The 25,591-nt window shown below is 41.5% G+C and overlaps 1 protein-coding gene across 4 annotated transcripts in view; it reads right to left on the bottom strand.

The window, feature by feature from the left end:
* The window catches only part of RBM6 (RNA binding motif protein 6), a 105,286-nt gene that overhangs the window by 3,954 nt on the left and 75,741 nt on the right, over window positions 1-25,591 (bottom strand). For 3 of the 4 annotated variants that reach the window (XM_061196842.1, XM_061196844.1, XM_061196843.1), the window contains 12 exons: window positions 17,643-17,717; window positions 11,656-11,716; window positions 9,452-9,724; window positions 8,830-8,990; window positions 7,899-7,996; window positions 7,175-7,217; window positions 6,953-7,034; window positions 6,624-6,709; window positions 5,942-6,088; window positions 3,834-3,929; window positions 2,428-2,688; window positions 538-612 (listed from right to left, as the gene is read on the bottom strand). In XM_061196842.1, coding sequence (XP_061052825.1) covers window positions 538-612; window positions 2,428-2,688; window positions 3,834-3,929; window positions 5,942-6,088; window positions 6,624-6,709; window positions 6,953-7,034; window positions 7,175-7,217; window positions 7,899-7,996; window positions 8,830-8,990; window positions 9,452-9,724; window positions 11,656-11,716; window positions 17,643-17,717 — 1,458 coding nt within the window. Of the gene's footprint in view, window positions 1-537; window positions 613-2,427; window positions 2,689-3,833; window positions 3,930-5,941; window positions 6,089-6,623; window positions 6,710-6,952; window positions 7,035-7,174; window positions 7,218-7,898; window positions 7,997-8,829; window positions 8,991-9,451; window positions 9,725-11,655; window positions 11,717-17,642; window positions 17,718-18,642; window positions 18,726-25,591 lie in introns of those variants that run through there. The other variant, XM_061196845.1, reaches the window with a different exon arrangement.

The following is a 25,591-nucleotide window of genomic DNA, read 5'->3' as shown; positions in this document are numbered from 1 at the left end:
ATAGTGGCTTCTCTAACTGGTAAATTTGGGAAGAAGAGGCTATCTTTTCCTCTTCTGAGGAGGAAGTGCTCTCCAATACGCCTCCACAGGTGGATTCTTAACCATCACATAAGACCTGTCATGGGCCGGTGAAGCCTGTAGCTGGGTAAGTGAGTCTGCCTAATTGGTCTAGATAGCAAGTCCATTTGGCTCTCACACTAAGCTACTTCCTCCAACTTGGCCTTTAACAGTAAAAGATGCTATTTCAGCAGCCCTATCCAACACTCCTTCATTGATTTTAAAAGCTGGGCAGGAAAGAGGAATGTTATTTCACCTACCCAGAGACCCTAACACCACCTTTAAAAAAACCAACTTTATTAAGGTATAATTTATAAACTATAAAATGCACCCACTTTAATGTAGTTTGATGAGTTTTGAGAAATGTATACACCATCTTTTGGGGCTTCTTCGTTCTTTATCTTCAGCACAGCCTACAAATGCTACACCAGAAAGCAAGAAGAGTTGGGGTCAAGGGAGTAACACGTCACCAAATCTTACCTCCCGTTCTCTCCTCTCCAGATAGGCTAGCTCCTGCTCAGACTGTTTTATCTTCCGATGGATTTCCAGGTTTTGCTGAGAAGAGAGGGAGTTCTATGAGTGTAGGTCTAAAAAAAGTGGTCCTAGAAATGCTCTAGGTCTTTCCTGATAGCTGCTCTAGGACTGTAGCTTCTTTCACTGACCATCTCTCCCAAGTGATCACTGCACCATGCAAGCAACAATCCCTAACTGGTCTTGCGTTAGCCTCACCAATGGGAACCCAGGTTCTAACACTGGCTTGTCACATAGATTAGTTACATGTTGTGGCACAAGACAGAATTTTATCCTACTTCTCTCCAAAGTGTAGAAGACACAAATCTGGTTTATATCTCTTTACCTAAGGTAAAAATGGGAGAGGGAAATCTGACTACACCAGTGAAGAAAACCAAAGGCCCACATGCTCTGCCTACCACCACTACCACCTGCCATCCTCAGACACTATTCTCTGTGGGCACTATTCAAGCCCACAGAGAAACAGGAAAAGGAACTCCAAGGTCACAAAAGAACAGATTGCTCTGAGAGTCCTGTACTCCTTGAGGGTCCTACACTCCTCAAGCGTGGCTCCCTCTGGCATATATAAGAAACTTAAGGTGTCCAGAGCAGCTCTTGTACAGAGAGGAGATTCTTTGCATTGGATTACTGCAAGGAAAGGAAAAGTGCTATAGTCCACGTTCCACTGTCCCAGGGCTAGTTCAGTTTGTGGATTCATCAGACCTCTGGCTCCTCTTTCCTGACAACAACTTTTTAATCTCTTTAGCAATTTACTAGCACTTTCATAAGAGAGCTGAATTTTAAATGTGTTGTCTGATGACTCAGAATTCCAGAAGGTCAAAGGAACTTGGGAGGTAGTCTGTTGCAGGGATTGTCAGAAGGAGCCTCTCAGAATCCTAGAAACTTTGCAGAGCCTCAACAGAGGCAGCTGGAAGAAGAGGTGTGCCTATCATCAAAGCAGAGCTTCTCAGCTTTTAGCTACATTAAGACTTCGGGTTTTATATTGAGAGAAAGTCTAAATCTAATCCCCTCACGTGCTCTAGCAACATCGGCTAGAAAAGGAGTGTGAAAGAAATTACTTTATACTGAGAACACGAGTCCATCTAGGGGCTTTACTTGTCCAGAATTTGGCTCCTTGGCCAGTACATATAAATGAGAAGACTGCAAGGGAGGACCAATGTATGTCAGTTTAACACCCCAAGAATAGTTGTTGTGCCATGGCTTATAGCAATAACTCACTACATGAAGAGATGGCAGAATGTGACTCACCCTTGGGGAAAACCGCACACTGTCAGAGCTAGATGGAAGTGATACAGGTGAAGCCACCAAGTATCAAAGAAGAAAAGGGCCTTATCTGAAGTCCAACTGTTAGGTTAATGGTAGAGCTAAGATGAGAAACCCAGCAGGTGAGTTTCCTTTTCCACGACCCCTTCTCCTCCTGTCTTCAGCACAGCTTCCATGTTTGGTGCCCCAGCCCCAGCCATGCTGCTTGCCTTGGGTCTACACCCTGAAGTTTTTTGAAGGTGGGCACCATCTTAATGCAGAGCAACTCATGAACAAAAGGTGGAGAAACAACTCATTTTTGTCTTCTTTTTTTTTTTTGTGGCCGCGCTTTATGGCATGTGGGATCTTAGTTGCCCAACCAGGGATCGAACCTGGGCCCCCTGTGGTGGAAGGCGAAGTCTTAACCACTGGACCATAGGGAAGTCCCAGCAACTCATTTCTGAATTAAACTGATTTAATTAGAGGAGTTGGGGAAGATACAGGCTGAGGAGGACAGCATAAGCTTCTTTAGTCACTGTAATGCTAACAGTGATAAAGAGTCAAAAGTTCGAAAGGTCAGGGCCCTTCCCCTAATACCTTGTGCAGGTCTGAAAGCTGCTGGTGTTTGATCAGAACTTCTTTATTGGGAAACTGCCTTCTGCAGAGCAGACAAGCCAGTTTATTCCAGTCAGTGAGTTTGTCTTCTTCATTCTCCTTCTTGGTCAGCTCCTCCCGCTGCTGGGGCTGTGCTGTGCGGGGCTGTGGAGGAGGGATCTGCTCCTCCTCCTCTTCCTCCTCATAGTCACTGTCTCCTCCATATTCACCCAGGAGGCCGATCAGTGGGTTTACCACTTTAGGCTGGTAGGAGAAGGCCAGGGATTAACGCAAACTCAACCTATATTTGGGGCCTGTTTTCTGGATATTCTGATATGGGCATCTCATTTCTTTTAGTTTGAATAATGAACTGGGTTCAGAATAGGCCCACTGACCATGTTGCTTATTTCCCAGATGGAAGCAACATGGCTCGAGCTTGACTTTTCTCCTTGTCCACTGAGATAAGCCAGAAAAGTTTCCCTTAGAAGTGACTCTAGCAACAGAACAGTGATGAGAAGGAAGAGAAAGGGAAACTGACAGAGACCACAGGGAGAGTTTAAAAGTTACAAGTTACTTTTGAAGAGGCAGAGATAGCAACTACCTCCAAGTCACTGTAACCCATGGAGAAAAGGAAAGATAACTTTCATCAAGGCTACAGTAACTCCTAGAGCAAAAGAGATTTAGGAGATGGACTAAAAGCAACTGAAGGATAAACACCCAGGTAGACAGATCCAGTTCCTGAGTAAGGTAAAGACAAAGGCATGGTTAGGATAGATGTTATAGTGAACTGAATCAATAATGTAGAGCAGGCAAAAAGCATTTATCAGTAGCTTGTAGGAAATGTTAAATAATGATGCATGATCATTGGCATATGATCAATCAAAATAAAAACAAACAGAGGGTCTCTATTGTTATATATTTATATTTAATCGAAATAACTTGTGATTAGATTGACACTATCACTTAAAGGCATCTAAAAAATGGGTACCAATGTTAGCATTGTTCACTCTGGCAGGCAAACTATAAAAATGACCATGCATGCACTCGACACCTATGAGATTCTCATGCAGCACCAAAAGGTAGGAAACATCGGGGCCAGGAAAATGGGTTTCCTTGGTCATTTAGAAGAGAAGAATTAACAAGACCGAGATTCTAACTTAAAAAGGGCCAGTCTGGTGGGAATGTCACAAGGCAGAGGGAAAGAGGACAGATAACTGCCTCTGATTCTCCATCAATACCCCTATTAGCAGACAGGAAAATTTACCTCATGCTTATACTCAAGAAGAGTCCTTGTCTGTGAGACACAGAGAGCTAAAGGACCAACACCAAAGTGAGGCATCAACCTTTGAACTTCCTTTCCCATTCGGAACCAGCCCCAGCCCTAGCCCAGTGCATCAGCTTAGCCTTACTGGTGGAGGACTCTCTTCCTTCTTCACAGTGGGAGGCAGAGGCTTCTTAAAGACATCTTCTGGGGGAGCTGTCCCCTCACTGGCATTTTCCTGAAACTGATCAAAATCCCAGATAATTTTTATATGATATTTATAAAAGCTGGGCTTAGAGTTAACCCTGTTGAAATGAGTCTGATTTTCCAAACCTCTTAATTTGTGAAATATCTGTAATGTTACTATAATGATTCCAAAATTAAAAAAAAAAACTTTAAAAACATCACATTTAGTATATATTGACTGATTACTATATGTCAGGCACCAGGTGATGCATTTATATACATTATCTCCTTCAGCCTTTACTATAATCCTTCTAAATAGGCATTAATATGCTCATTTTACAAATGATTGAGAATATGGTTAGAAAGAATAAGTGGCAAAAGCAGAATCCAAATATTAAGCCAGGGGCTTCCCTGGTGGCGCAGTGGTTGAGAATCCGCCTGCCAATGCAGGGGACATGGGTTTGATCCCTGGTCCGGGAAGATCCCACATGCCGCGGAGCAACTAAGCCCATGCGCCACAACTACTGAGCCTGTGTTCTAGAGCCCATGAGCCACAACTACTGAGCCCGCGTGCCGCAACTACTGAAGGCTGCGTGCCCGTGCTCCACAACGAGAGAAGCCACTGCAATGAGAAGCCCGCGCACTGCAACGAAGAGTAGCCCCCGCTCGCCGCAACTAGAGAAAGCCCGCACGCAGCAATGAAGACCCAACACAGCCGAAAATAAATAAATTAAATAAATAAATTTATAAAGAAAACAAAAAAAACCCCACATATTAAGCCAGTATAACTTTAAAGTCTAAGTTTTCAGTGGTGATCATTTTGTAATGTATAGAAATTTTGAATCACTATGTTGTGCACCAAAACTAACAAGTGTTGTAGGGAAACAAAAGAAAAACAAAACAGAACACCCAAACAAACAAACAAACTCACTCAAAGAAAAAGAGATCAGATTTGTGGTTACCAGAGGCAGGGTGGGAGTAGGGGTGGGGAAACTGGATGAAGGTGGTCAAAAGGTAAGAACTTCCAATTATAAGATACATAAATACTAGAGATATAGTGTACAACATGATTAATATAATGAACAGTGCTGTATGTTATATATGAAAGCTGTTAAGAGGATAAATCAGAAGAGTTCTCATCACAAGGAAAAAAAATTTTTTTTCCTTTTATTTTGTTTCTTTATGAGACAATGGATGTTCACTAAACTTACTGTGGTAATCATTTCATCATGTATATAAGTCAAATCATTATGCTGTATACCTTAAACTTATACAGTGCTGTATGTTAATTATATCTCAATAAAATTAGAAGAAAAAAAAGTTCTCAGATTCTTTCTCTCTATATATGTAGCTGCATAAACACTAGTAGTATTAGAAGGGGGGGAAAAAAAAGACAATTTATGAATTAAGCCACAGGCCAATTCAGCCATTTGCATTAATGCATAACTGGTGTCAGGGTAAATCAATATAATTCTTTGGAAAATAATTTGATTTTATGCCAGGAAATGTAAAAATGTTCATCATCTTTGTTCTTGAAAATTTATCCTAAGGAAGTAATTTAAAAAAGAAAAAAGAAAATGCTAAATGCTGTATATTATAACAGAATAAGATTAGAAAGAGGAGACAAACAATGTAGGAATGATGAAGAAAACAAGGTCACAGTTTTACTATGAATTTTTACCATACAGCCATGGAAGTAATAAAGAGTATTATACAAACATGAAAAAATACTTATGACCAAATATAAAGTGAATAAAGAATAGAAAATGGTATCCCCTGCTACAATTACACCTATAGAAATGTGTATACGGAGTCAAGCACTGAAAAGGGATGTAGGAAAGTGAAACTGTGTGGAGCTGAGGTATTGGGGTTTGAGCTGAGCCACTTTGTTCCACCATCCACAGTTTCTGTATTTAGAAAAGAGAGTGACCACAGGCTGTAAGAGGCTAGTGGACTGCCTGCTTTTTTAGTAACTCTACACCTCAAACCCAGACCTCGTCTGTCTATGACTCTTTTCTTTTAATCTGTAATTATGTGGTGAAAAGGGAGCAGATTCACAAGTCCTCTTACCCTTGTCACTCCTCGGTCTTTTTTCTCCTTGCTATCTCTTTTAGACGTTTCCTTCCTGCTGCTTGACCTTCCTTGACTGGTGGGTTTCTTTTCCTTGATGTCTTCTTCCTCAGGTGACCCAGGGTCCTGGGGCACATAGACTTCTTGCTGCAATACAGTTGGAAACAGTTAAGTCTACAGAACGTTTCACTTTCCCAGTAATTCCAGATCTAAGGAGCACAGTTCCCTTCTGAGGGAAAGAACAGCTCTCTCTCTCAAGCCTAAGAAGAGACCATATCAAACAATCTAAAACTCCACTCCAGGGGCCAGGAGGTAGCCAGACCACTCACTGTCCATTTTTCCAAGAACAGCACTGTTCTTGCCTGTAATGCCACAAGGCATTGATTTTCTATATGTGCAACAGTTAACATGAAGATTATCATCTTTAAAATCCACCTAAATAAATATAACTCAATATAAAACCTGGACTTTTTAAAACAAGAAGTAGACATGAGGTACACGTAGTACAATAGTAGAGCAGCTGCCTTGAATGGAGAAATATTCAGCTTATATAGATTTAAACTTTTACACTTTTCATGTAATGAGCAACCAGAGAATCCAGGGAATAAAACCTTCAAAGTAACAAATCACAGGTACTTTTCTCAAAAGAATCATTGACAAAATAACAAAGCCAAAAACTCACCTGGGTATTGGGGTCATAATAAGTTCCTGCCAAGGGGTCATAATAGTAGCCAGTAGCAGAATCATATATGTAGCAGTCAGATGAAGCTAGAGGGAATAAAACCAGAGCCAGTGTTAGTCCCTGTCCAATGAAGCCCTTGCTGGGACTCATCAAGAACAATCTAAGAACGAGGCTGGCCAACCCAAAACGGTACAGAACCTGTAGATGGTGCTCTCTGAGACAGAACCCCTAGTCAACTGCATCTCTTGCCAACTTTGTGACCATAAAGATTTCAATTAATGAGTAGTCAAGCCAGAAAGAACAATAGAAATAAGACAAAGGTCACTCACACTGTTGTCCTTGTCGATTTGTATCTGAAGACCAGTCTGAATTTCTGCCACCTCCCCGCCTATCTCGGAAATATTTTTTACCCTATCACAGAAAGACAAGTTAAACTTATGGAACTTCTGATAGCCATTTACCTTAACAATCACCCACTAGAGAAAATTTAAGATCACTCTTTCAGTCACTTGAGGATTTTAATAGAGCACCCCCCAACTGCTGAAGCCTACCTGATAGTAGTGCATGTGGTCAGAATGGTCCCCAGCATCATTTCTGCAACAAACAATACAACATGTCTTGAGCCTGCTACCAAAAGCCACTTGAGGAGTGCCCAACCCTACAGATTTGCTGAGAAACTCTTTTCCCCCTTTTGCACGGAAAGGAACCAACCCAGACAGTAAGCAAGTCTGGTGATGCAGAGACTCCCGAGGGGAGGGGCAGTGGGACTCCTACAAAGCTATCGGCTGAAGCAAAACAGCAATTGAGTTGAGGGTGCCAGAGCAAGATCTGCCCCATCCCTGTAAACCTGCCTCTCTGATGCAGCCATTTCCCAGTTACCACTCCTGGGTCAAGATGAATGAAGGAGTAAAGAAGAATAAGATTTCCCAGCACTATGGGGGTATGAACAAAGTCAAGACAGCATTTTCTTAGGATTCCAAGGGGCAAGGATATATTGCGATTTTTTTCCTGCACATCCAAGACTGTACCATCACCTGGGACCCAAAGATACCAGAGAATCAAGAGGGAAAAAACAAAAGTACCTAGTACTGCTATTTAAAGGGAAAAACAAAAACCTAGAGTCAGAACAAGGCAAGCTTCAGAAAAAGAAAATATACACACATACCTGAAGCAACTCATACTGGGAAAACACCACGTTTTACTATCTGTCTCTCCAGCCAGGAATAAGAGTTTCCTCCCAAAAACCTGAGTGGAGGTAGCACCCCTCTGCTTTACCTTCGTTTTCCAGTGGCCAGGTTTACAGCTACCATCTTCCCATCAATGCTAAATGGTGGATCAAGGTTCTGCAAGATCTTCACTACGCGAAGAGCTTCCTGGGGAACCAAAGACTCATTTGAACCCAAAGAGAGAAAAGGACATGTCCCTTGAAAGAAAACTGAACATGGATTTTCCTTCTCAAAAGAAAAATTTCTAAACATTATGTTCGGGTCATAACTGTAATACTAAGAGCACACTGGCAAAAACAGGCAACTCTTAATGAAGGGTTGATCAGAATAACGGTCAGAGTAGACATCAGTTCTTGGTATAAATTTCAGAAATTCAAATCCTCTTCTTTTAGTCTGCAACTGTCACTGCATCAGATTCAGTTTACAAAGTCCCTTGTGATTTCTGAGCGTGAAATCTAAGAAATATCAATGATTTTCATTGCTATCCTCACATTACTTCCATAGAAAAGGGCCCCACAACTAAAAATTCAAGCCACAAGAAATCTATTAAAGCAACACTTTGAGGAAAAAGAGGAAATGCTCTGTTTCCATCAAACATAAAACTGTCTGTGGCCAGGCAAAATGATTTTAAGAAATCAGAAAATTCACTAAAATCTTGAAAAGGTTTAGTCCTCAGATTTTCCACAAGTGACTAAGCTGTCACTTTATTTTAACTGGAAACTGTAAATGCCACAAGACAAAAATGGATCTGGAAAACCACTCAGAGTTCCAACTTTCAAGGGCAGTCATTTCACCTGAATGAACCCCAAGAGAAGACTTATAGGGGTTATGGTACCAAGTAGCAAATGAGAATTCCAAGATTAAAGTCCTTCAAACCTTCTTGAGGTTTCTATAGCCAGCCATCCCTAGGCTGTTCTGAGGTGGTAGGAGGTGAGGGATCCAGGGGGTGGTGGTGGTGGTGACGGATAACTACGACTCACCGCATGGGAGTCAAGGTCAATAAAGCCATAGGTGTGGCCCATGGGGCCTGTTCTGTTCTTGATGATACGGACGTTAGCAGTAGTAAGGCGGACGTAGGGCTCCAGCACTTCCACTATCACCTCAGGTGGAGTGGAACGATAGATGCGTTTTAGCATGATTGCTGAACAAACCAAGCACAAATGGGAGAGGAGAAAGGAAAGAGTAAGAAAGGTTTACATTTTTGAAGTCCTCAGAGCCTGAGTGTATGTGTATATATATATATATATATATATATATATATATATATATATATATTTTTTTTTTTTTTTACTGCAGATGACTGCAGATGTTACCCTGCTCTACCAAGGCTGGTTCTATAACACAGTGCTAGTCAAATACTTCATGTTTTTCTTCACCAATACTTAGAAATCTAAAGTTATGCTTTGCTGCACCTGAATAGCAACTTGCTATTTGGAGGATATAGATTACTTCAGTGAGGCCGCAAAGAGCAAGAGCCTCTTCAATCAGGCCAAGCAGTTTTACTAGGGTGTAGGAAGCTGCTGGTCCAGAGCCACAACACAAGCAATCTATGTTCCAACCACCGTGGTCACGGTCTGGTACATGCCCCAACAAACCACTTACTTTTGCTTTCCCCATCCTGGCGTGTCTCCCCAGACCATGGCTCCTTCTCTCGGTCTCTTCGGAAGGTGAGCCCTTCCCTCCGCGAAGGAGGGAGATACCTTTCTGCTTCTCTCTTTTGATGTCCCAAGCGTGGTTCTTGTCCTTCTTCCCGCTTCTTGGGTTCAGATTCCTTATCAGCTGACCTTGGTTGGCTGGGTTGTTTTTCTGACGGTGCTGGTATGGATGTTTTCTGAGGCTGAGGGTAGGTTATTAATTCTTGCTTGGCCTCTGTCACTAGAGGAACAGAACAGAAAGAGAATCTCCAACAGGTTTTATCCCCGCAAACACTGTGATTCCTCCTTACCTGCCACCAAATACTCATAGTGGAATGCTTTTATTTTGTTTTGTTTGGCTGCACCACGTGGCATGCGAGATCTTAGTTCCCCGACGAGGGACTGAACCCGGGCCACAGCAGTGAAAGCACCAAGTCCTAACCACTGGACCGCCAGGGAATTCCCTGGAATAGTTTTAGAAGTCAAAGAAATACCTACAAAAAAGTCCTGTGACAGACTTTAAGCATGGCTAATAAGACAGCATATAAAATAGTTAACAGAAGAAACTACCCAGTATTTAAAAAATTTAATCTTAAGAGTTTTCTATCACTTCCCCAACATTTAAATCTTTCATGAGACCCTGAACTTTACTATTATAAACAATGATAGAACAGATCTGGGGACAAAATTACCAAAGATATGGCCCTTGCTAGAAGTTTGCTAGAAACACTTATCTCAAACGTGTATGGCTAGGGGCCTTGCTTCTTCCAGTGTTACGGTACTAAGATAGCTGCTCAAATTCTGTAAGACCAGACACCCTATTCTCCGGAGAAGCTAAGAAGAGACCTACCTGCACACAGCTCATTTATATGCAAATAATTACAATGGGCAAATGTCCTTTAAAATGTAAATGATTCATTTCAAATCTCTTTCTAAAGCAGGATAATTTGTCCAGTTAATTGGAGGTATTTCTGCAATTAATTCATTCTTAGAGGAAGTCATGAGGCTCAAAGAGACATTCTATGGGAGCAGTGTAGAGATTACTTAACAGCAGTGACAGGCGACCAATGAATACTTGCTATGTATGTTTCCATGTTAAAGTTGTTTCAGCCATCTTAGTGGTATGGTGCTCAAGGGTTTTTATAAACCATCTGTTCATTTGTTAGAGTAGACTGAGAAAGAAGTCTTTCTTGAGGGAAAAAGCACAATTTTGCCTAATTGAAGTAATACAACAAGCTAAAAATCTCCAACCTGTCCACGGGGAAGTTAATTTACTCACCTTCCCACATGCTGCTTTGGTCTCTAGAGCATGTAGAGCCTTCCCCAAAGATTTTCAGAACACCTGCTTCACAGCCCTCACTAGAGAGTAGAATCTCCACTATAGGCCAAAAGCCCAGCTAAGGAATTCTTTGTAGGCATGCTAAGTTCTAACCTTGGAACAAACAGATCTTTCAGAAGACTAACAGGATCCCAGCACTGAACTGTATTTTATGGTCATACACTAGCTTTCCTTACAGGATAATATCAGAAAGAGGCACATAACAGTCATTGTTATAGGACTATTGTTACGGATGCCTTTGACAGACTCTTCAAGGTTGTTTACCTACAGGTTCTCAGGAGAAATTAACTTTAAAACCAAGTTACTGAGAAGCTGTTAGGTTTATTACTCTATAAAAATAACACATACCCTCAACCCTGATTATTGTCTCTTGTTTATATTTTTACTGTTACTTTAACAAATGTTTTTGTGTTGAAGATCCTCAAATGTTTAGAACATAAATGAGAAAATAATAACAAAAGCAAATTATTCCCAATAACTTCAAAGAAGCTGGGGCAGGGTGCGTGGGGTGTCCACATGGACTAATGCCATGTAGACTCTTTCTCAATCTAATATCCTTAAATGTATTCTGAGTAACAATACTACTGACCTCTGGTCAGCTGGGTTATGGGTAAGGAGCCCATAACCCATCTCATTCCCCTGGCAGAACTCTGAGATCCAAAACTATTTACTAACAGGTCACACGAAGTTAGCTATCACATTGCACTTTTAAGAGCTTTACAGATCATCTTGTATTTAGGGATGATCACTCTTTGAAGCCAAGGAAAGCATGAAATTTGTTTTGCTCAGTGCACAAAATAAAAACTACCACCTCCATCTCTACCACCACTCACCTTCCCTTGGGCACTTGCAGAATGAACATGAAGATCGGTGTCCACCAGTGCTGGCCTTACACTACAAGGGAAAGGAAAAGAATTCAAATTGACCAAAAAAAATTTTTTTTAAAAATCTTACGTATATCCAACACAGCAACAACTGCCGAAAAATGAAAGAAATAAGCCATATCCCAGATCACCTTAAAACCTAATCAGTCTGATGTCTTCCACTCATCAGAGCTGACATAGACTCTGATGAGCTGCTGTTTGAGAGCTGCCTCTGACAGGGTATATGGACCTTGGAGCAGCCCCAAATGCTTTTGCTCTGGACAAGGATTTCTACAGGAAGTAAACTTGACTAAGAAAACTGGATTATTAAGTGGTTTATAGGATATACTGACTGCCCTAAAGCTGTTACCACTCAGTCTGCATCCAAAATTTGACCCTGAACTGGTTATGACAACCCTATTCAGGCTTGGCTGGAACTGAGAAGAATCCAGTGATCAATTCCTTTTTCAAACACTGATTTTAAAAAGGGCACGGAAGGAGGAAGAAGATCCATAAGTAGTGTCTCTGGCAGCTATTCTGAGGATGTTAAAAGGAAAAGTTACATTCACTACCCTAGAACAAGGGAAGAGACACTTTGCATTGTGAACGTAGTTCTTCTTATCTGAACCTATGAACAAAAAGGCAAGTCTATCATTGCCCAACCCCAAACACAGCCCCAAACCTGAACTTTTGCCACTGAGCTCAGAGTGTTAGAAGGGCAGAGCTGACTGGTAAGAAACCAAAAGAGCAGGAACCATGAAAAGGATTCTATATGAGTAGGGCCTTGTAGGTTGAGTAAAATAATACCAAATGGAGGAGGAGAGAATAATAATAAAAGCAGCAGCAGCTAATGATTAAACAGCACACAGCATGTACTGGGCTTACTTTACTTTACATGTGGTCACTTACTAATCCAGACAACTATTATCTCCCCAATTTGTAGATAATGAAACTGAGGCCTGGAGAGGTTAAGTCACTTGAGCAAGGTGATTAAAGTCAATTACTTTATTGTTCCCTTCTCTGTAAGCAGATCATACACACAGCCCTGCCCATTGTCAAGTGACTGTGGTGCCTCCCTGTAGGGTGAGGGACTTCATTGTCAGCCTTGCCACATGTCTTGCTTTGGTCAATGGAGCGTGAGTGAACGTGATCTACACAGGTCTGGCAGAAGCTTTAAGAGCCAATGCTTGTGTAGATGAGCGTCCTGTTCTTTTCCTTGGCCAGGAGTCCCAATGTGGGACTAACTCCTTCCACCTGGGTCCCAGACTGAGCGGCCATGAAGCCAAACTGTAGCAACTGCCCACAGCCCCTGGACATGTAATGTGAGTGAAGAATATGTTTGTCAATGTAAGTCACTAGGATTTGAGGGCTATTTGTTATTACAGTTGGCCCTCCATATCCACAGGTTCCACATCTGCAGATTAACCAACTACAGATCAAATATATTTGGGGAAAAAAAATTCCAGAAAGTTCCAAAAAACAAAACTTGAATTTGCCACATGCCGGCAGCTATTTACATAGCATTTACATTGTATTATCTACTATAAGTAATCTAGAGATGATTTAAAGTACATGAGAGGATGTGCCTAGGTTATGTGCAAATACTACATCATTTTATATAAGCGACTTGAGCATCTGTGGATTTTGATATCAGCAAGGGGTCTTGGAATCAATCCCCCCCAGATACCGTTGGATGACTGTACAGCAGAGCTGTAAGTGGGGGAATCAGGATCCTAACCTGAGTAGGTATAATTTAAATACCATAAAATTCATCAGTTTTAAGTGTCCAATTCAATGATTTCTAGTATATCTATAACACAATCATCACCATAATCTAACTTTAGAACATTTTCTTCATCCCAAAAAGAAACCTGGTGGAGTCATCTCCCATTCTCACCCCCAGTCCTATAGAATTAATCTTTTGCGTCTGGCATAGTTTTTTCCCAGTTCATTCATGTTGTAGCACCTATCAATACTTCATTCCTTTTCACTGCTAAATAGCATTCCATTGTATGGCTATACCACATTTTGTTTATCCATTCATCAGTTGATGGGCATTTGGGTTGTTTCCACTTTTTGGTTATTATGAGTAATACTGCTATGAATTTTTTAAAAAGTCAGTGCATTTCACATCAGGCCAAAGATCACATATGCAGGGTTGGCACCTCAACTCTTCCAGAAAAGCACAGAAATTACAAAGTACCTCTGAAACAGCTGAACAAGTGGCCTGCCATTTTAGGGAACAATTTAACCAAGCTATTCTGTTCTTTCAAGCAACAGCCTTGGCAACAGCTATATAATTCTGATGTCAGATATTAACATTTTTTTCTGCTGGTTAACAGAAAATAGAGTTCAAAACTTTCCCTTTAATGCTAGCTCCCTCCATCTCTGATTATAAAATAAACAATACGTGTGCATTATAGCTAATAATGGAAAGTTTAAGAGACAGGGGAAAATCACTCATAATTCCAAGATGTAGAGGCAATCACTATTAAAATGCAAAATGTTCTCAAAATTCTAATGGCCTTTATTTGCAGAAATGGAAAAGCAGATCCTCAAATGTATATGAAATTACAAGGGACCCTGAGTAGCCAAAACAATTTTGAAAAAGAAGAACAAAATTGAAGGACTCACACTTCCCAACTGCAAAACTTACTAAAGAGTTACAGTAATCAAAACAGTGTGGTGGGCTTCCCTGGTGGCGCAGTGGTTAAGAATCTGCCTGCCAATGCAGGGGACGCGGGTTCGAGCCCTGGTCCGGGAAGATCCCACATGCCGTGGAGCGGCTGGGTCTGTGCGCCACAACTACTGAGCTCTCACGAGCCACAACTACTGAGCCCTCACAAGCAACAACTACTGAGCCCACATGCTGCAAATGCTGAGGCCCGCGTGCCTAGAGCCTGTGTGCCACAACAGGAGAAGCCACCGCACCACAGCGAAGAGTGTTCCTGCTCGCCTCAACTGGAGAGGGCCCATGCGCAGCAACGAAGACCCAACGCAGCCAAAAAAACAAAACCAAAAAAGTGTGGTACTGGCATAAGGATAAAAATATAGATCAACAGAATAAAACTGAGAGTCTATAGAAATAAACCTATACATCTATGGTCAAATGATTTCCAACAAGAGTACCAAAACCATTCAACGGGGAAATAATAGTTAATTCAACAAATGGTGCTGGGAAAACTGAATATCCACATTCCAAAGAATGAAACTGGACCCTTACCTCATACCCGGAACAAAAATTAACTCAAAATAGACCAAAGATCTAAATATAAAAGCCAAAACTATAAATTTCTTAGAAGAAAACATACGGATAAGTCTTCAAGACCCTGGCTTTGGCAATGATTTCATGACACCAAAGGACAAGCAATAAAAGAAAAAAAAATAGGGGCTTCCCTGGTGGCGCAGTGGTTAAGAATCCACCTGCCAATGCAGGAGACACAGGTTTGAGCCCTGGTCCAGGAGGATCCCACATGCCGTGGAGCACCTAAGCCCGTGCACCACAACTACTGAGCCTGTGCTCTAGAGCCCGCGAGACACAACTACTGAAGCCCGCGCTCTGCAACAAGAGAAGCCACCGCAATGAGAAGTCCGCGCACCCCAATGAAGAGCAGCCCCCGCTCACCGCAACTAGAGAAAGCCCGCGCACAGCAACAAAGACCCAACGCAGCCCAAAATAAATAAATATATAAATAAATTTTAAAAAAAGAAAAAGAAAAAAATAGATGAATTGGACTTTATCAAAATTAAAACCTTGTGTATCAAAGGACACTATCAAGAAAGTGAAAGACAACACACAGAATGGGAGAAAATATTTGCAAATCACATATCTGATAAGGGATAAACATCCAGAATATATAAAGAACTCTTACAACTTTTTCTTTCTTTTTTTTTTTTTTGGCCACACCACACGGCTTGTGGGATCTTAGTTCCCCGACCAAGGATTGCCACTGCAGTCAAAGCGCCAAGTCCTAACCACTGGACCACCAGGGAATTCCCAAGAACTCTTACAACTTAACAAGAAGACAGAGGGGAGGGATATATTGGAAGATTGGGATTGACATACACACACTACTATATATAAAATAGATTAACTAATAAGGACCTACACTGTATAGCACAGGGAACTCTACTCAATACTCTGTAATGGCCTATATGGGAAAAGAATCTAAAAAAGAGTGGATATAAGTATATGTATAACTGATTCACTTTCCTGTACACCTGAAACTAACACAACACTATAAATCAACTATACTCCAAAAAAAAAAAAAAAAGACAACCTAATCAAAAATGGACTTGAATAAACATTTTTCCAAAGAAGATATACTAGTGGCTACAAACACAAGAAAAGATGCTCAACATCATTAGTCATTAGGGGAATGCAAATCATCATCATAATCATGATGATCAGATACTATTTCACACCCACTGGTGGTTGTGAAGTAGTTTGATGGCTACTATCAAAAAAAAAAAAAGGGAATATAACAAATGTTGGCAAGGATGTGGAGAAATTGGAACCCTCAGACACTGCTGGAGGGAATGCAAAATGGTGCAGCTGCTGTCTGTGGAAAACAGTTTATTGGTTCCTCAAAGAGTTAAAAAATGAAAAGTACCATATGACCCAACAATTCTATTCCTGGGCAGTTCCAAAAGAACTGAAAACAGGTTTTCAAACAAAAACTTGCACATAAATATTCATAGCAGTCTTATTCTCAATAGCCAAGAAGTAGAAACAAATCAAATGTCCATTAACTGATGAATAGATAAACAAGATGTGGTATATCCATATAATATTATTCAGCCATTAAAAATAAATGAAGTACTGATACACACTATAACATGGATGAACCTTGAAAACATGCTAAGTGAAAGAAGGCAGACACAAAAGGTCACATAATATATGGTTCTACTTACATGAAATGTTCAGAATAGGCACATTCATAGAGATAAAAAACAGAATAGTAATAGTGGTTTCCAGAAACTGAGGGAAAGGGGAATGGGGAGAGACTGTTTAATAGATATGGGGTTTCCTTTTAGGGTGATGAAAAAGTTCTAGAATTAGATAGTGTTGATGATTGCACTTCATTGTGAATGTACTTAAGGCTACTGAATTATATGCTTTAAAATGGTTAAAATGGTAAATTTAATGTTATGTGTATTTCATCACCTTTTAAAAAATAGTTAAATGTTTTCCTAAATTGACAGCTTAAGGTACTACATCCATGAACTATGAATACTTTGGTCAATGACAATCACAGCTATCCAAATTGTATTCCAAAATGTAAAGCTAAAGCTTTTACTTAATTTTATCAAGTTCTACAACACTTTTAATGAATCTTGGTTCGGAAACTTTATATAGATTTTTCAAACTTATTTTTGAAACTAAATAGTAGCAATGAAAAATGACAAAATATATTTTCATGCTCATTTGCAATCAAACTGGACTTCTAAAAAGAGTATAGCCTAAAATCTTTATATATGCCATTCAAGAACAATATGAAGTTGAACAGAGGAAAAATACCATGGTACCTAAAGTTCTATACCCTTGGAAACCCCTGAATATTCAAAAAAAATGGGTACCTCTCACAGAACCAGCCTCTTTATATACATCATTCCAAATACTAATAAATCCTCTTTACCCCAGGAAGGGTAACTGGGGAGAGGTTATAAGTCAAGGGACTGTTTTTCTTTCAGTTCGTAATCAACAGAAAGCATGGCATATGCCCTTGGGAAAAGGTCTCCAACTACAGGCCCAGAACCCTCTATGGCCACAGGCAGTAGTTGGGAAGCAGAAATTATAGATGATCTTGCCCTGACCTCCAGTTCATCTGAAGTGAACCAAGGAAGAAGACCTTTGCCCTTGGCAATGCATACTACACCAGGCAGCATTCCTGTAGACATGGAGGAGCTGTGATGCTGGATCCTTACTTCTAAGGAGAGGAATTCTTGGCACTTACCCGTTTGCAGTACCAAAAATCCAGGCTTGGTACATACTCAAGGGTGACCTCTTTGTCATGGATCATTACAGTTCCCTGTAAAGACAAAGACAGAAGCCATCAACATTAACCTTTGGAGAAACAAAGAGACAGGAAAGCACAGAGAGCCTTTCCAGTCCCCAAGTTGAAACATTTTACAAAGAGTGGGCTTATTCATCGGCAAAAGGAAATGGCTGTTATAAGCCACAGACTTGGGACAGTGTGGCAGAGCAAGCTTAAGCTTAGGGAAAGGGAATGGGAGAAGGTGAAATCAGTCTTCAGCCTTGGCTCCTGTGGGTTGGGGCGCTGTCTTTGGGCAGTCTACTCCTCCAGAGGTCATGTAGTCCCAGCACGTCCCCCACCTGGCTAGGGAGCTAGCACACTGTCAAGAAGCAAACTCTTTCCTTCTGAAGCACAGAGGCACAGGAGCCCTCTCATTATCTTCTTTTCCATGGCTAACTCAAATCCCCTTGGCAAGGTAGTAAGGGCTCTTAACTTTGGTGCCTGAAAACTTTTTTTGCAATACTGCTGCATGGCAAAAGCACCAAAAGAAAGAGGTACAACACCGAAGACAGGAAGAAAAGAGGAATGTGAAAGCTTCACGGCAGGTCACATCCTTAGAGCAGGAAACTGAATGGCTGGTAGTGGCAGCAGTGGTGGTGGTGGCGGTGGTGGCAGCAGCATCACTGTGGCTTGGAGCCTTCAGAGTGAGCTGGCCATGAGAACTGAGGAGCAACCATTGGCAAATAAGCACTTTGGGAAAGCCTGGCACCAGAACAGGTGGGAAAAGGGGTTCAACAAGCCTGCAGTTACAGAGCTCCTTTGCCTCTGCATTTTGGACAAGACACGAATTCTTTCACATCAAGAAAAAAATAAATTTTGTTTAATAAACACTAGACAGCAGATACGTGTTAGAGCAGAGGAAAAAAAAATCTCTGCCTACTGACAAGGGACCCTCACCCACACTTGCAAGTGAACTAACCGAGGATGCGACTCTGGAACTAGCCCCTGCGCTGTGTTCATTCTCCGCCCTCTAGGGTCCTCTGTGTCTCCTCAGACAGGGTTCTGAGTTATACAAGGCATTTCTTTGCAATTGGACCTCAGTTTCTTGCTTGAATCCATACATCTGTCAAATAATGCTTTACCTCTCTGCTTTTCACACCAAAAGAGTCAAGAGAAATACATAGAATAAAATTATTGTCTTGTGAAAACAAAACAAACAAAAAAAAAAAACCTGCCCACCTACCTAAGTCCTAGAATCTGGTCTCTGAGAAACTGTTTCATGGTTTGTTCTCAAGGCTAGAGGACAATGATAATAAAAATTTGCTAACATTTTTTAAGTGCTTACTCAGAGCCAGAAACTGTTAAGTATGTTATCTCATTTAACCCCTAAATGATCCCATGATCATTATCTCCATTTTACAGATGACGAAACATGCTCAGAGAGGCAAGGTTACCCAGCTGGTGAAAGGCAGAGGCAGATTCACTTCTGGGGCTGTAGATAAGGGACTGCCTGCTGCATTTGGCAACTCCTGCTCACTCTTTAGGGATAGGTAATCTGCTCTAGGAGCCAATCCAGGAAAGAGAAAAAGCTCTGCAGACAGGGAGGGTCAGAGGATTATCACTCTGCCAAGCTCTACCTATACAGGAGGTTGGTTAAGATGATACCCTTCCACCCAGAGGCAGTATATCATGTTATTTAAGAATATGGACTCTGGGTCAGGTTCCCTAAACTTGCATCATGCCTCCACTCCATGACCTTCAGCAAGGTCCTTAACTTCTCTGAGCTTCAGTTTCCTCATTTGTAAAGTAGGAATAACAGTACCTACTTCATAAGGTGGTTATGAAGATTAAGTAAATTAATACATGTCAAGTGCTTAGCATGGGATATAGTTAGGGCTCAATACCTGTATTTCGAGCCCTAAGTGCTAGAAAAGGACTAGTCACTCATTCATCAGATTAGTTACTCACTTCATCTTACTTGCTTGTCAGGTGATAATACTTCATACCCCATTTCAATCTACTGAAAGACTAAGCTTTCATAAGGGAATGGTCACTGCATGTCAGAACCTGTATCTTTATGACAGCACTTAGTGTTAATTTTCAAATGCTGGGCCAAATCTGATCAACCAGGCTAAATCTTGCTGGTCTTTTATTATCAGTACCAAGCCCAGTACTTGGTACAGAAAAGGAGCTTAATAAGCAGTTATGGAATGAAAAAAAGACTGAATGGATCCAACTATCCCTGGAAGACTGGAGTGCTTTAGCACACAGTGGCTCTAGAGGAAGGTACTGCTGTCGTGTACACCTGTACACCCAGTCCATAAAACATGTGGGTTGCCACTTGAACAGTGAACAGTGCCATCAGAACAAGGCACCACTGTGAATTGCAATCAATTGCAAATTCTGATTGCACCACTTGGAGGCATCAGTAGATTCAGGAATTCCTAAGGCAAGGAGCACGTTATACTTATCAGATAACAAATATGATGTTCCAGGAGCCGTTGATGACTTTCTGTCGAGGCTAGGGAACTCCCCCTGCTAGGAGTACTCACAACATATCAATTTGAGAAGATTACCTTCAATTCATGTGTTACAAAGGTATGCATGATTTCTTTTTTTTTTTGGCAGCACCACGAGGCTTTCAGGATCCTAGTTCCCGGACCAGGGATTGAACCCGTACCCCCTGCAACGGAAGTGCAGAGTCCTAACCACTGATTTCTTATTCCTCAGAGTCCCTTACAACTAAGGCGGCCCTTTCTTTTCAATCTGCACATGGTTAGACATGAGGCTACCAGACACCACTGCTAAAGAATACAAAATGGTTGTTAAACCCATCACTACTGAAGAACAGAGACAATTGTTTTTTTATAAATTTATTTATTTATTTATTTATGGCTGCGTGGGGTCTTCTCATTGCGGTGGCCTCTCTTGTTGTGGAGCACGGGCTCTAGGCGCCCGGGCTTCAGTAGCTGTGCCTCAAAGGCTCTAGAGCGCAGGCTCAGTAGTTGTGGCGCATGGGCTTAGCTGCTCCGCAGCATGTGGGATCCTCCCAGACCAGGGCTCAAACCCATGTCTCCTGCATTGGCAGGCACGTTCTTAACCACTGCGCCACCAGGGAAGCCCGGGAGCCAACTGTTTTAATAAGAATAAACAGACACGGGACTTCCCTGGTGGTCCAATGGTTAAGAATCTGCCTTCCAATGCAGAGGACACAGGTTCGATCCCTGGTGGGGGAACTAAAATCCCACTGCCTCGGGGCAATTAAGCCCACGCCCCGCAACTACTGAGCTCACGCACCACAACTACAGAGAAGCCCACGCCCCGCAACGAGGAGCCTGTGTGCCGCAGTGGAGAATGCCACGTACTGCAACTAAGACCCGATGCAGCCAAAACAAATAAATAAATAAATATGTTTTTAAAAAAATTCTAAAAAAAAAAGAATAAACAGACACAAAAAACTCGAATGAGAACAATCAGGTTGATTTATGATTTGATTCCCCAGGTGTTATCTTACAGCGGTTGCCCAGATGTACCAAGCACAGGCGTGACTTATACTGTACTCCTCCCCATTCCTGCCAGGTCTTTTGTTCAGATTTCATAGAGTAAAGATATGCCAGTGTCTCCTAGGGAAACAACCTGTGGGGAGTTGGATTAATAAGTGGGTAGGATGATTTCGTAACTTTTTGGTTGACCACTTTTAATTGTCTATTACCTACCACCTTCACACACTAGAATTTTTATTCTTCATTTGAATTATTGGGTTATTTATTAAGCCACTTGAAGCAAAGGTACCATGAAGACAAGTCTGATTAACCACATCTGGCTTCTAAAGATGTACCACCATATATTTGAAAGTAAAACCAAAGACACCCCCTTTCTCAGTCGTGTTAGATTAGGCGTAAATTAGATTAAAACCTGCTAGAATACTCCCAAGCCCAAAGCTCTCACTTGACAAAGTCACATATATGCGTCCCTAAGTATATTTCAAAGGGTCTTAATGTGAAGAAGCTGCAAGCAGCGAGAGATAATCACACTCCTGAACAGCAAAGCAAGTCCTTACTCTCCACCTCAGGGACACTACAGAGTAGCATATTCTGGGTCTGAGGGCTGCTAAATTCAACATTCACATTTCCATTTCCCTTTTCATCTGCTGCTCTTGGAGACTTCATAACTCCATTTTGTGACTGTTAACCTGTGAAAAGGACTTGGGTCAGAGAATTGAGACTCTATCGTAACTTCCAGCTGGTTTATAACCAAGCCCAAGGATTCTTAAGGTACTGGGGAGGTACAAGAGAAAATGGAAAGGAAAGAACGTTTCTGGCCAGCAGCTTTGCATCTTTTCTGAAGATCTCCCACAAGCACAGTCACAGTTATACTCTGTATTGAGAATATGATTGCCGTGTGACATAACAGATCACCCCATTCAAGTATGGAGAGAGACGGAGACAGACAGGATCAAAGGCAGGGGGAAAGTATGTGAGCCTTGTGAATACAATTCACGCTGAAAAATGAGCAAGCCCTCTTTGTAGATTTGTGCTTCTTCCAAACACAGGATGGGAGAATCAAGTTACTGGTGGCTGAGAACTGGTACTGTCTATCAGAGATAGTAATCTTTATTCACAAAGTAATTACAGTTTATAAAGGCATTCTTCACAAATGTCATCTTGATAAATCCTCACAATAGGACATATATAATACCTATTTCCACATGGGAAAGTATGGCTGAGATACATGGAGCACCCTGCCCAAGATTATAGAGCTAGTTAGCAACTTATACGGGACTGAATGTCAGGTTTTCTTTTCACCATATTGCTTTTCTTTGTTTTTAAACTTCCAGGGTGTCAGCCAACTCATAATACTTGCCACACCAAAGAGGTGGCTTCTCTACTGAAGCCCGCGTGCCGCAACTAGTGAGTCCACGTGCTGCAACTACTGAAGCACGCGCGCCTAGAGCCCATGCTACACAAGAGAAGCCACCGCAATGAGAAGCCTGCACACCACAATGAAGAGTAGGCCCCGCTCACCACAACTAGAGAAAGTCTGCGTGCAGCAACAAAGACCCAACGCAGCCAAAAAAAAAAAAAAAAAAAAGAGGTGGTTTCTGATGAAAAGGTGCACAAGGTAAGTCTAAAGAAATTCACAGGCAATGGCCCCACAGGGAGTTTTTAGAGAGACTGCCATAAAGACTCTGTTTCTTGACAGCACTGCCAATCCTCCAACAGGCCTGCTCAAGGTGCTCTTTATGTTCTTAAAGCACCTACAATTACTTTAGGTGCTGTGTCTAAGACAAAGAGGGCTGCTAGTAAGTACACTACCAGGAATTTCAACACCAACAACAATCAAATGGACCTGCTGAAAGAGTAAAGCAAGAGGAACAAAATAACAGGTTTAAAACAGATGTATCTCTTGGTAACTGTGGGAGATTGGTTCCAGGACCCCCACGGATACCAAAATCCAAGGATGCTGAAGTCTCATCTAAAATGGTTTAGTAGGGCTTCCCTGGTGGCGCAGTGGTTAAGAATCCGCCTGCCAATGCAGGAAACAGGGGTTCAAGACCTGGTCCGGGAAGATCCCATATGCCACAGAGCAACTAAGCCCGTGAGCCACAACTACTGAGCTTGCGCTCTAGAGCCCGCGAACCACAACTACTGAAGCCCGTGCACCTAGAGCCCATTCTCCGCAACAAGAGAAGCCACAGCAATAAGCCCGTGCACCACAAGGAAGAGTAGCCCCCGCTCGCTGCAACTAGAGAAAAGCCCGTGTGCAGCAACGAAGACCCAATGCAGCCAAAAATAGATAAAATAAATAAATTTATACAAAAAATAAAATAAAATAAAATAAAACAAAATAAAATGGTGTAGTATAGCTGGTCTTCTGTATCTGCAGATGCAGAACCTGTGCATATGGAGGGCTGACCCTATGTCATTCCCCTCAGTATAAAAGGGTAGTTTTTATAGAACTCTTTTGCAAAGCAGCTAGGCTCATTCCTTCTGGTACAAGGATATGTTACAGTTCAAACATCTTGTAAAATTCAGTATCCCCAAAGGCCAAAACCAGAATGAGACAGAAAGAGAAAAGGAAAGGAAGGAAGGAGGGAAGCAGAGGCCAAAAATCCTGAAGGAAGTACACAGAATGCTCTGTGTCAACTCTAGCTTGGTCCACTGACAACAACTCTAGCTTGGTCCACTGACTGCCGTGTACCCTCTGCTTAGAATGGCCTTCCACCCAACAGAAACTGAGTTGCCCTCTGAGTAACCAGGAAGTGAGGCCCTAATGGAAACTCCACCAGAAACAGAATAGCACTTGAGGGTCCAATTAATATTGAGGAGCAAAAATAGAACTACCATACGACCCAGCAATCCCATTACTGGGCATATACCCTGAGAAAACCACAATTCAAAAAGAGTCATGTACCACAATGTTCACTGCAGCTCTATTTACAACAGCCAGGACATGGAAGCAACCTAAATGTCCATCGACAGATGAATGGATAAAGAAGATGTGACACATATATACAATGGAATATTACTCAGCCATAAAAAGAAATGAAATTGAGTTATTTGTAGGGAGGTGGATGGACCTAGAGTCTGTCATACAGAGTGAAGTAAGTCAGAAAGAGAAAAACAAATACTGTATGCTAACACGTATATATGGAACCAAAAAAACAAAAATTGGTTATGAAGAACCTAGGGGCAGGACAGGAATAAAGACGCAGATGTAGAGAATGGACTTGAGGACATGGGGAGGGGGAAGGGTAAGCTGGGACGAAGTGAGAGAGTGGCATGGACATATATACACTGCCAAATGTAAAATAGAGAGCTAGTGGGAAGCTGCCGCAGAGCACAGGGAGATCAGCTCGCTGCTCTGTGACCACCTATAGGGGTGGGATAGAGAGGGTGGGAGGGAGACGCAAGAGGGAGGAGATATGAGGATATATTTATATGTATAGCTGATTCACTTGTAAAGCAATTATACTCCAATAAAGATGTTTAAAAAAAAAAAAAAAAGATTGAGGAGCAAGGAGACACTGCCCTCTGGGCGGCTACTTATCTTGATATCTTTTCTTGTCCAGACAAAAGCACAACAAACATGTTTTCTAAAATGCTCCTTAATAACACTGTTTACTGCCTGACCAGTTTATCTGTCATTTCCTAGGAGGACACAACCCACCTCTTGCTAAAACTAAAACCTTATTTGTGCTCTTTGAAGCAGTATGGCTGACCTGTGTTTCACTGGGCCCTACTCACCAGGCTCAGAGTTGGTGGAAGTAAGGTCTCTGTTCCCGAAACACAACACAGGAGCTGACGACACAGGCACCTGGTGCTGAGAATATATTCCACCCACTCCACCACCATTCCCTGCCATTCTTTTGTGTATTTTAAAGTAAGATCCCAGAAAATGCCTCTATCATTGTGAAAGAAAATCAGTGATCTGCAGTCTTGGAGATGATTTCATTAACTTAGGTCCCGGAAGACTTAGGAAAGATAGACTCGTCTACCAGGGGATCTATGAGAGACTTCCATTCTAAGAGTCATTTGAGTCAAAAACAAAGAGGTAAAATATAAACAAACAAACAAACGAAAAAGCAAATAAATAAATAATCAAAACAGCCAAAAGTCTTTTCGTTCCTTGTGAGAAAATGAGGTTCTATTACAGAGACTGAGACTGCCAGGCAGATGGGGCACTCAGCAAATTCCTTCACCACAAATATCTTACCATAAAGAAACAATTTACAAGCTCCAGTTAACACTGCTTAGAATAATCAAACAACTGTGAACCACTAAAATGCAAATATTTTTGAAACTTTCAGTTTGTTATAATTTTGTATGTTTTAGAACAATGTTTCAGCCAATGTTTATAAAGACCTCAGTTTAGTTAAGATTTCCCTGATTATTCAATTATTTATTTCCAAATAAAGATATCATCTA

This window comes from Eubalaena glacialis, chromosome 7 (genome assembly GCF_028564815.1).
Source record: "Eubalaena glacialis isolate mEubGla1 chromosome 7, mEubGla1.1.hap2.+ XY, whole genome shotgun sequence".
In the NCBI taxonomy this organism is placed as follows: domain Eukaryota; kingdom Metazoa; phylum Chordata; class Mammalia; order Artiodactyla; family Balaenidae; genus Eubalaena; species Eubalaena glacialis.
The sequence above is the reverse complement of the archived record's forward strand: the minus strand, read 5'-3'. Positions and strand labels throughout refer to the sequence as shown.